The following is a 12,386-nucleotide window of genomic DNA, read 5'->3' as shown; positions in this document are numbered from 1 at the left end:
GATCATAAATCCATAAAGAACTCCAAAATTAAGTGTGATTATGCTATACTAGTTTCAGGATGGCTAAAATTTCCAGAAGTGATTGTCAAGAACTGTGCGAGTAAGGACAAAACAAATGAAAATGTCATGTGCTGATTTGTAAAGTCAGCAAACAATTCTTTTGAAACGACCCGACCCATTTTTTTTAATATAATAATTAAAAACCAAACAGCGAAATAACAAAAGATATCATTATCCAACAACCAATAACCAATAAATAATAAACCAATAGTGATAATAATTCGACCAAGTCATAAATCATAAAACCAGCATCCTAGCAATATTCTACTAACTCAACTCTAGCAACCTAACAGAAGCCAGAAAACACATCAACGAGCCACTAGAACATCCTCATTTTCATCGTCTTGATTCCACTATCACACTTTGTTGTTATCTGTACCACAACACATATGAGATGCGTGAATATTTTATAAAGACTCAGTGAGACAATCATTCCATCTACTGGACTATACACAGAAACAATTGAAATAACTCGAACAATCAAACAACAACCAACAAACAAACCACGAACTGCATCGACCGACACCAACTGGCCCACTACAGGAAGGAAGTTAGGGTATTAATAGCAGTATATAATAGAGTTTTTGATGGTTATGCTATAGTTGAGTTTCGAAAAAAAATTCATAGCATTTCTAAAAATATTTTGACAGCAAAAATATATTGTAATGGCGTCTAATTTTTGGTTTTATGATCGCATAGATAAAAATAGAAACCTTATCATAGGAGTAACCGGGAATGTGAAAAATTCATTGCCTCTAAATGTTTTCCAACTAATAACAAAAAATGAGAAATAAGAAGATCGATTAGGTTAGTTTACTTAAGACATATCTTTCTCTCTTCTTTTTCTTTCTTTCTTTCTTCTTCTTCTCCGACTTGAGTATATCGGGGACGGAGACGAGAAGCCGGCAACTGTAGTGGCCAATCGTGAATGAGATCGAGAGCTTTTGACTCCCGTCGCTGATTCCGGCGACAAGGACGATGGTTCTTCTTCTTCGCATCAATCCAGCCACGAGGTGTAGTTTTTATCTAGAGTCTTGTTATATTTTTTCTCATTTCAAGATTCATGTGAAATTAAAAGTAGAACTGGATTGATATTAAGCTCTTAGTTCCTTTCAAGATTTATTCTTGGAACTTGTTTGATTCAATCTATTCATAAGAACATTTCCTTGGATAGAATTCTCAAGTCAATTACCATCTTCCTCTTTCTCTCTCAGATCACTGGCAGCTCCAACTCGATTTCTAAATCATCCTCCATGACCTCACAAGCTTGTCTACTTCATAAACAGCTCAAAGGTATACACAAAACCACACTAATCTTTAACAAATCTGTTTGGTGTTGCTTTTTGTAATTGAATTCGATTTGTTTTTGGATTTGTTCATATCTTTGTAAGCATCGTGAAGATTTTGATGTGAAGGGCTAGATTTGGATTTACTTCATGTGTGTCATTTATACTCTGTAACTATTCTTGTGAATATGGTTATTGTCTTATTATGTTCTAACGCTGGTACTTTTGGTCTCGAGATAAGCAGATGAAAGATGCGTTGAAGATTTGGTGCAAGCTGCTACTCCACACCAAGTATCCTCTTACATCGCACTCATCTTTCCTGCAAATCAATCAGACATTTAAAACTTCGTTTTCAGGTTAGAAGTTTGTTTGACTAGTAAATCTGGTTTTTCTGATCCATAATTGTGAGAATCACATTTTAAGATTTGAGAGACTTGCCGTTTTCTGTGATGAATGCAGGTGGGTTTCCATAGATGTCTTTAAGATACAGTGCCAATTTCCTGAGTTTTCAGGTTAGTATTTTGTTATGTCTGCAATTCGTCCTTCTTTCAGTGGTTATTGATCCTTCTTTCAGTGGCTGCCCTCAAACCATTGATTAATGTGTTATATTATATGGTGTGGTTATTGATCCTCTTTAGTTTATTGATTAATGTATTGAATCGAAATTTTCACTGCAGGAGCTATGATTTCAAGCATATTCAAGAAAGAAGAATATATGTACAGTGTAGAAAACACGTTTCATCAAGCTTCTTAATTCTCTTAGTGTGATGTTCTTTAATGGAATGTAAAATACTAATTAGTCAATTTCTTCTTGTTCGTGCAATTTCTTATGTGAAACCCCCATCAGTTTGCAAGCAAGTTTTAGTAATATGATAATTAAATGAAACCGAATAATACATAATTAAAGTAACAAATATATGAACTTAAGAAAACAACAAATATATAGTATATATATATATATATATATATATATAATAAAAATACTTAATACATAATTATAACTATAAATGAAACTTTTATTTTGTTCATAATTCTTCTCATACATCCATTTGTTAATTATAAATTATCAACTAATATTCTCAAATGTTCAAAAGTTTAAATAATATTACAAAATACAAATAATAAAAAATTAAGTGAATCTTTAAATTAGAATTCTGGCTATAGAAATAAAAACTAGTTAATTTATATACTTTTATTTATTACTTATAAATATATGAAATATTGTTTATTTTATAAAAATAAAATTTTAAGCTTAGGGTGTAGGATTTTTGAGATTCAAAGTATAGATATATAGGATCTAGAGTTTGAAGAATAGTTTTTAGTGCTATTAATAATATAAAAAACTAGAAGAGGACCCGCCCGATGTGCGGATTTAAAGTTTTATAAATTAAATTAAAATTAAAAAATATATTAAAATTTGTTGTATGTTATTTATAAAATTTATAATATACTAATTTATATCCACTTACAAATCTTATATGTATGTTATTATTAAAAGTGTATATTTTTTACACCTAAATATACTCTATGTTACAAATAATTCTTTATCACCACCTAGAAAATGTCTATATAGACAAATTAAACCAACTATTTTACTTTCACTTCTGCATAGTTTTTTAATTACTAAACTTGTTGGCTCAAAAAATATTTTGAATAAAAACTATATTACAGAATATACTAATCAATGATATATCATCACAATAATATATGATCGCCATGAAAAAAACCTCGGCTCCATCCTCATCCCTTATAGAGAGAACCTTGCGTTCAAACTCCTCCACCATGTAGAGAACCTTGGCTCCGCCTTCCTCCCTTGGGAGATAACCTTGCGTCCAACCTCGTCCACCTTCCTCTCTTAGGTAAATAACCTTGTGTCCAACCTTCTCCACCACAGATAGAATCTCGGCTCTGCCCTCTTCCTTTGTGGAGATAATATGTTCACGTCTTTCTACTATCTCAAAATGGCTTGCCACGACAACCAGTGAAAGTAAAAACCTTTTTCTAACGTCACAAAATCTTTTGATATTAACTAATATTAAATTTCTCAATGTATTCGTGGAAGTGTCTTTGACACACCATGATGTAGCATCTGTCTCTGTAACGTCTCAACCGCCACCTTGCTTAGTGAGCCCATGTCCAATCTTAGTATGTGGGCCCATCTTCCTAAGTGGGCCCTACATCTATTCCCCGCTCGTAGACCCACCCATATTCGATGGTCAGTTTGTTACGTCTAGGAGCCTTTAAAAACTTGTTTACTGACCTTACAAATTAACAAATGATCTTTTCCTGTGTTTTGTCTTCACTTGCACAGTTCCAACAATCACTTCGAGGAAGATCACCCATCATGAAGTTCTCCCAAGACCCTTGACCGAAAAAATAACAATGATGTATGTGTATTTTGGTGACGTATGTGGCCAAATAAATTCTTTTAAACTTTTTCGCAAACCAGGGTGTCAGAGTCTTTGAGCTCATATGGATCTATCAACAATGATTTATGTTTTTTTCCATATATCTATCTATGCTTGTTGTACACTTGTGTTTGATTAGCCTAATTTATTTATTCATTAGGTTGATGAGCTTGTACTCGTTATTTCTCTTTGAGATTGAATGAATAATGTTAACAATTATGTTTGCAAAAAAAGAAGGGTTTATGACCAACCAATCAAGGTTAATAAATTAGAAGAAAATTAATTTGGCATAATTGAAGAAACAATAGAAAATTATAAGCATGGTAATATATGAATCCCAAATAAAAAATGAAAATATAAATTAAATAAAAGAATCTAAAATTACTACAATAAATTTTAAAATACAGTATTAGGAAAAGAAAATGCATATATTAATATGTTTTTGGGTCAACATATTAATCTTACCTATTCCCAACTGAAAAAAGAGAAAGTATGAGAAAATTTTGGTTTTAAAAAATAAAAATTAATTTCCCATTAAAAAAATAATCCCAATTATACAAAGCTGTAAAAAAATTGTATTATTTTTGATAAATTCTGTAATTTTTGATAATTATTTTTTTACATTATTAATTTGTTTTAAAATAAAATATTTTATTTTTGTGCTAATCAAATTCTTCCTATTAAATATTAACTTTTACACATGTCAAAATCTCATATTGATAACTTGATACATGTCAAAATCTTGTTAATGTCTAACTTTCAAAACCCCGACTTTATATAATAAGATTTTAGATTTAGTCATTAGATTTACAAAATAGAAAGAATACACCACCAATAACTAAAACTAAAATTTAGAAATTAAAAAATCAGGATTTGATTGAAAACTTAGGGTATAAGGTTCGAGGTTTAAGGTATAGAGTTTATAGTTATATATATTATATATATATAATATGATAAAGAACACAAAATTAAAATATATATACATGTAACAGTGGAATATACAATTAACTAATGTATCATATATTAAAAATATATACTAATTAGTCTAAAATTATAATTGAAAAGTTTGAAATGTTTTTTTTTCATTTATTTTGTTAGTTGAAAAAGTTATGAAATGTGTTTCAAGATTGAACCTTAAACCTAAACCCTAAATGGTTTAGGGTTTAGGGTTTAGAGTTTAGAGTTCAATCTTGATACATATTTCATAATTTATAAATTAACAAAATAAATTGCAATCAGAAGTTATTTTGTTATATCAATAACATAAAATATGAAGAACTATAATATTACAAGTATACAAATTAATTGTAAGAATCGATTAGTTGTATGTATTCTTTTATCAATAGTTTACATTGTGTTTTATGGTTCTAATTTCAAAAATCTTTAACTTAAAAATTAAGTATTTGTTTAAAAAAAAATTATGATCATAATTTCAATACTATAACATTTTTTCATTTCATAATAGTATCTTATAACATTTTAAGTTAAGAAAAAGTGAATAAAATGGCCTAAGAATTATACATTAAACAAGAGCCAATAAGAAGATACCACTCGGATTGTCGACGTGGCGTATTTCCATACCTTAGGATTGGAACAAATCCGAGGGATACAAATTTAAATTATTTAATATACAAATTTAGTCTGATTGGTTGAGCCACTAAAGTAAGGATCACACCGGTTCTAATATGAACCCTTGATTAAATGAATCTAACGGACACAAATTTAACCCCCTTTTTTTTCTTAGTCGTCTCCATCATCTTCTTCTTCAATCGATTATCCAATTATTCTATATCGTGAAACAGAACTTTGAGTAATCTCTTGAAACGACCCGACCGTTTTTTTAATAAAAAATAAATAATAAATAATGATAAATACTCTATAGCTAGTGTTCTCATACCCACTAGCCACCTAACCACAAACACATAATAGCGGATAACATAACCATAACATTAATCCAATAAATATCCAATAATTAAATAACCAATATTCAAAGCATAACAATTCCAATATTAAACATCAGGAAACATAGTATCAGCAACCTAATAATGTTCTAATGACCCAACTCTAGCAACCTAGCAATGCCAGACAACAACCAATCGAGTCCCTAGAACATCCTCCTCTTCATCGCATTGATTCCACGATCACACTTTGTCTTTACCTGCACCACAAACAAAAATTGAGATGCATGAGTATTTGATAAACACTCAGTGAGGCAATCCTCACATCTACTGGGCTATACACACAAGCAACTGTGATACCAATGTCCAAAAACAATCAACAAACAAACATACAAACCAGGAACATAAACATCATCTCGCTTGAAGGGAGGTGTCGACCGACACCAGCCAAGTGTCGACCGACATTGGCTCTCGGTGTTGACCGACACTACCCCACAATGTCGATCGATGCTGCTTCAATGTTTTTCGATCGACACTACCTCTGCAACTACGATCCGCTCGAAGCCGAGAGTCGCAACTCGCTTACAATCATCATCAAATCGTCTAATACTCAAACCCAAAGCCTTATACATCCGTAGGAATCTGTAGCAACCAATCCCAGCAAGAAAAACACACAAACACAGCAACAAACAAGCAAGAACAAGGAATCACAGGCTTAGATCAGCCATGGTAATGCACTCACCTCTTTGCAGGAAGTTTCTGACCAATAATGACGAATCTCACACTCCCAGCAAGCTTCTAACACTTCTCTAGCCCTGGATCTTCAATCCCACAGAAAGATCTCACCAAAAACGCCTTCAAATCTCACAAACTCTCACCAAAACCTTAAGAAACTGTTTATCTCATTTTCTCTTTGTTCAAGCGGCGACAAAACAAGAAAAATACGACCTAGGTCGTTCTCCCACTTAAATATCACGGTTCCTTTATTTGCTGTCAAAAAATTATATATATACGAAATTATGCTCAATATATATATATATATATATATATATATATATATTACTATACTTTACTACTAATGTTTTTATTTTTATTTATAATTATAAAAAATGGAAATGCATACTATTTAGATAGAAATCATAATTATTACTTTTAGATTATATAGTCTTAAAAAATTTAATGTATAACAAACAAGTGAAGATATGGAAATTTGTTTTTAAATATATTTTGACATGTGTCACAACTGACTAAATAAAATCTTTGGAGTGTTGAACTATCATCAAACATATTGAACTCTAATATAATCTGATGTGTTGAAACAAAAGTTGATAAACCTGTATCACCAAAAATAATTATAATAATAATAATAATAATAATAATAAACAAAACAAAAAAAAAAAGGAAAAATGTCGAGTATGATCAAGATAATGATGATGATGGCCTTGGTAATAATGGGCGTGAAAGCAAAAACTGTGACTGAGTGTCGTGAAACAGACTGCAAGTATTTTTGTGCGAACAACGGGATGAGCACAAAGGCTTGTTCTGAATGTGTCTTTCGATGCAGTACTGCTTCTGACAAAAGTAAGCAAATAGATATATAGCCAAATCCCATAGTTTAGAAAGTTATGAGTAAAAAAATTTTGTTTTCAGTGTATGATTTTGATTCAGTTCAAAAATTATGGTTATGATTTATGATGTTTACAGGGACCAACGATGTAGACCAACGTGTCATATGTTACCCGAACTGCGATGTTGGTTGTGGCACTGACAATGCGTGTCATGAACGTTGTAAGAAGAGTTGCGGTTACCCACCCTTGATGAATCTCCATCTATGATTTTGTTGAGACCTAGGAATGATGGGCTAGTGGAATTTTAATTGTGATTTAGTTGTTTATTTGATGAGTTTTTTACATGTTGGCGTTGTAGTTGGCATGAAAAGATTCTATATAAACATGCTAAAATCTAATAAAGATATTATTTTCTTGAAATAAATGTGATGGTAAAATACTCACAAAGTATGAAAATCAAATACATATGCTTGCTGGATGTATGTTTGATCTAGAAAATATATATATTATATATATATGTATAAGATTAAAAATGAGTAGAAATTACATGTTTAAAGAGAAAAAATGACCATGTACAACAGTACAAGATTTTAATTTCTTAAACATGTATACATGAGGTCTGCCCAGCACAGCCATTGTTGTTTTAAACTCTCTCCACTTTCGGCTTCTTTAGAAGCAAGCTCCCCAGAGCGATGGTTAACTTAAGGGAGTGGATGTCACCAATGAAGCTTTTAATAAATTGATGGCCTGCACTACAGTAAAACTCGACATAATTAACTGAAAAAAAAATTTGTGGAAATGGATGGTTCAATATTCATAATTGATATATTAGAAAAAAAAAAAACAGACCTCTCCTTCACTGATGCTAATTACTTGTTCCTCAATTTCATACAAGTTTGTGTTCAACTTCTTCAGTAAGCTAATGGTTGAGGATGAGTTTGAAGCTGTGACCGTAAGATCATTTGAAATCAGAAACGTTGATCCTCTCTTCACAAACCCACTACAATGTGGTGCCTTGGGTTCAGGTTCAGCAATATAGTCAGATTTTGGATCCATTGCACTCAATACATAGCATTGAGAGCCTTTTCTCAAATTTAACCTTTTAAAACACTTCTGGTAACAGACATCGAGTAGCGGTCGCTGGCAACTGTAATACCAAGGAAGCATACATCTTGAAGTTAGAACATGAGTCCTTCTGGTAAAGCTCAAGTTCTTAAAGCTTTTGTACAAGTTCTCAATGCATCCTAGCATAATTCTGCTTCCAGATAATTCCCGAACATACTCCAATGGGACAACCAGGAAAGTGAAAAGGAGATCAACAAAGTCTTCATTACTTTCAGCATATAAAACCTTCTTGTCTTGCTTTCTGACGTATAAAGTTACAGACAAAACATCATTTGATTCAGAAGTACCTACGGGTTTCCCTTGTGCCACGAGACTTGGCATGTTAGGCGTCCTTGTCATGACAGATGAATTGAGCTTAAGCCGTCTGCATTTCTTCTCTGTTAAACTCCTTGGTTGCAAAAGCATTTGCTTAGAAGCTTCAGTCGTAAAATTATTGATATCCATTTCAAGGACACTTTTGTAAAGATTGTTGAAGCAGCCTATGACTAGACCTTGAGACCTCTGATTCTGCTTATGCTTCTCCAGCAATCGTACAATGGTCCCCATTGGGGGTGTTAGTAAGCTAAAGAGTACATCCACAAAATCTTTACCAGCTTCAGCCAAGACGACTTTGTCTCTCATCCTGTCGACAAGAAGTCTCAGAGTAAGCGTTGGTTTCAGCCTTGGTTTCTCTGAACTTTCAACACCACCCATTGAATATTACTACAGAGGAGAGAGCTAGTGACAAGATATCGAGGGATTTTGAGTTTACAATACTGAAGTCGTAACTCGTAAGGCCATATTGTTTTAAAAGACTTGAGTTAATAATAATTCAAGCACAAAGACCCAAGAGTTATTAAACCTTTGAGCTTCCCCATGACTTTATAATTCACCTCGAAAAGGTTAAAAAAATATGCCCAAGTTCAAACTTCAATTAACTGGTAAATTATTAATTTTTGTGTTGTCAAAACGACTTATTGGGACCAAGCGAATATGATTTTTCAAGCTAGTTTTCACACCGGACTCGAAGCGGACATGAACCTGTGTTATTCTATTTGCACTGTACCTTGTCGATCGTACGAACAACAAGTGTTATCAGCGTTGTAAGAAACGTTGTGGCTGGCCACCCCTCGATGCATCATCATCTCTGATTTGAGATTTTTGGATTTTAGACTTGTGGAACTATTCTTATAATTTTCTTCTTGAGATTTAGTGGTTTGTCTTTTTCAATCTTTACTGTTGGGATGTAATTCGACATTAACAGATTTCTATATAAAACATACACTAAAGTCTAATAAGAGATCATTTTATTATTAAAAAAAACAGTGATGTTGCAATACACAATAGTGCCAAAAAATTCAAATACATCTATCAGCTGAATGTTTTCAAAGATCACCAATATATATATACAGTATATTCAAGAGAATAAATATGAATTGAAAATACCTTTGCAGGTTTCTAATATCTTATCTCTCAAAAAAAAAAAAGTATAGATAGATTAACAAAAAGGGTTATTTTTAACAGTAGAATGTTATTTATAGTACTAGTTAATACACACAAAAAAAATGGACCAATAAGAATCGATGACAAGGATCGCCACGTAAGCTAAATCTGATCCTTAATAAAATCTGGACCGTCGAGCATTGCCATGAATCGTACGTCTATCATCAAACTAGTCAGTGCTTAATCCCCCAAAATTAACCGACCTCCCTCGCTATATAAATATGGGTTTCATCTCCACCCAAAAGTTCAAAACACAGAGACTTGCGATTCCTCTCTCTCTCTCTCTGAACGTTCTCAGATCTTTTTCTTGAAGAAGGAAGCTCATGGCTCGTACGAAGCAAACCGCGAGAAAATCACATGGAGGAAAAGCTCCGAAGAAGCAGCTCGCCACCAAGGTTCGTTTATTCTTTTAGTTTTGGTATTTGTAAAATTTGAATATCTAGGGCTTCGAATTTGGCTGTAACTGATTGTGTAACCTAACCTTAATTTAGGCGGCGAGGAAATCTGCGCCGACCACCGGTGGAGTCAAGAAGCCTCACCGTTACCGTCCTGGAACCGTCGCTCTTCGGTAACAAACTTTCACGATTTCTTCTTCTCTTATCTCAAATCACAACCTTTGTTTGAAATCGATGGTTTTGTGTGTTTGTGGAAATCAATCAAAAAACAGTGAGATTCGTAAGTACCAGAAGAGCACAGAGTTGTTGATCCGTAAACTTCCGTTTCAGCGTCTTGTTCGTGAAATCGCCCAAGATTTCAAGGTATTATAGATGGAAAACCCTAGAAATATGTATTCGTGATTCCTTAAATTGATGAATCTTGATCCTAATAGAAGTTGTTTAATTGGGTTGGTTTTGGTGTATGTAGACGGATCTGAGATTCCAGAGTCACGCTGTGTTAGCACTTCAAGAAGCTGCGGAGGCGTATTTGGTGGGTTTGTTTGAAGACACTAATCTTTGTGCCATTCACGCCAAGAGGGTTACGATTATGCCTAAGGACATTCAGCTCGCTAGAAGGATTCGTGGGGAGCGTGCTTAGAGATTTGTTCTATGTTCTTCTATATCTAGGGTTTTCGTTTGCGTTTAACCAAAGCTACAATGATCTTGAGAGCTTTTTTCGAGATATTATGAATTTGGTTATTGGATGATATGATATTTCCAACTGTTTGCTTCTCTAGATTGAACTGATGATGATCATTGTTCTTGGACATGTGTTCCTCATATTGCAAAAGAAAAATTATTAATCCACTTTTGTTTCTTCTCTGTTTTCAACAACAATTTTTTTTTTTTGTGTTGCTCAGTTGGTTTAGCCGCCGTTTAGGAATTTAAGATATCGTATCTTGAAAATTCACAAATTATGATTTATTTTTAATTCGAAATGTAATTTGAGTTATATTTTGTTATTGAATTTTACGTTTGGGCTTTTGTTTTTTGATTGTTGGGTTCTGAACTTTTGTTTTTTTCCGAAATAATATCTTTTATTTTAAAATATAAATATTTTTTTTAATTAGTAATGACTTTTAAATCCGCCTGGTTTGCATTAGAAACCCATTGGACTTAAGAAATCCACTAGTGTCAATGTAATCCAATTCCTTTGAAATCCTTCATCCAATAGCACCTTTAAAAGTAAAAAAATTCTTAATTTTGGTAGTTATTCAATATTTTTTAGATAAGTAGATAATCTAAGAGAAAACCCAAAATGCTAAAAGGCCCATAACCAACACTAAACCCCGCGGAAAAACAGATTATTCATGTCATTAAAGCGTATGTAATAACTAACTATATATGATTAAAATCAGAATGAAAATATCTAATACTTTTCGTCATCCAACTTCATCATGATGATTCTTTTGACATTTCGACCATGTAAATTTCTTCTCTTATTTTTGCATTTATCTTCTACCAATTCATTTTTTTTCTTCCAGCGTACGATTTATTTATTTTACATATATTACTAATAAAAATGGAACAAAATACTTTTGGATCTTAGGTCCATTACTTCTTCTTTTGTCTATTTGGGTGGTTGTTTTCCTCTCGTACACAACAATGAAAATTGGTATAAGAAACTTAGTGGATCCGATATGAATTTTACTAGAAATGTAAGTGGTGGCATGTTTTGTGAATGGGTGTAAATGGCGTAGATATAGTTTACACAATTGCGAGAGAGTGACACAAGTGGAAGACGTGCAACACAGTAAGAATTTTAGTTGGATCAATATGCGTTGCCGGGAAATTAAATATTTTTAATGAAAAACATTACTAATTTGCTATTTATTCTAATTTATTGCTATATATGAGAATATATATATATATATATAATTAGTATTACAAATTTGGTCTCTATTTTTCCCCTACTAATTCAGTTTATATAAAGTTAATAGTTATATATCATATATCCTTATAATGTATCTTAAATTATTTATGCTTTTTTAAAAAAGTACAAACGTCATATATCATAAGATTTCTAGATAATTTATACTTGTTAAGGTTATATGTTATAAAGTTTTCAAATTAGAAACATGAATTCCATTGTGTGTTAAAGTAAAGATTAAATAATCGCGTT

At 32.2% G+C, this 12,386-nt stretch overlaps 1 protein-coding gene, 3 long non-coding RNA genes and 1 pseudogene across 4 annotated transcripts; 3 read left to right on the top strand and 2 right to left on the bottom strand.

Annotated features, from left to right (window-relative positions):
* The first annotated feature begins 787 nt into the window (after nt 1–787).
* On the top strand, nt 788–2,169 carry LOC104758970 (uncharacterized). The gene is made up of 5 exons (XR_762795.3): nt 788–1,073; nt 1,275–1,353; nt 1,591–1,702; nt 1,806–1,858; nt 2,024–2,169. It is a non-coding gene; the product is annotated as an uncharacterized LOC104758970 (long non-coding RNA).
* A 3,511-nt stretch (nt 2,170–5,680) lies between these two features.
* Nucleotides 5,681–6,677, bottom strand: LOC147925375 (uncharacterized). The gene is made up of 2 exons (XR_015585472.1): nt 6,395–6,677; nt 5,681–5,912 (listed from the first exon to the last, which is right to left on the bottom strand). It is a non-coding gene; the product is annotated as an uncharacterized LOC147925375 (long non-coding RNA).
* Nucleotides 6,678–6,962: 285 nt separating this feature from the next.
* LOC104758969 (uncharacterized) lies at nt 6,963–7,644 on the top strand. The gene is made up of 2 exons (XR_015584045.1): nt 6,963–7,233; nt 7,357–7,644. It is a non-coding gene; the product is annotated as an uncharacterized LOC104758969 (long non-coding RNA).
* A 205-nt stretch (nt 7,645–7,849) lies between these two features.
* LOC147925374 (uncharacterized) lies at nt 7,850–9,038 on the bottom strand (annotated as a pseudogene).
* A 1,032-nt stretch (nt 9,039–10,070) lies between these two features.
* On the top strand, nt 10,071–11,095 carry LOC104758972 (histone H3.3-like). Its single transcript, XM_010481946.3, has 4 exons — nt 10,071–10,222; nt 10,319–10,395; nt 10,495–10,585; nt 10,692–11,095. Exons 1-4 carry the CDS (start codon nt 10,151–10,153, stop codon nt 10,860–10,862), a joined length of 411 nt encoding a protein of 136 aa, XP_010480248.1. The 5' UTR covers nt 10,071–10,150; the 3' UTR covers nt 10,863–11,095.
* The last annotated feature ends 1,291 nt before the right edge of the window (nt 11,096–12,386 follow it).

Source organism: Camelina sativa, chromosome 16, assembly GCF_030686135.1.
Source record: "Camelina sativa cultivar CO46 ecotype springtype chromosome 16, ASM3068613v1".
NCBI classification, from domain to species: Eukaryota; Viridiplantae; Streptophyta; class Magnoliopsida; order Brassicales; family Brassicaceae; genus Camelina; species Camelina sativa.
The sequence above is the reverse complement of the archived record's forward strand: the minus strand, read 5'-3'. Positions and strand labels throughout refer to the sequence as shown.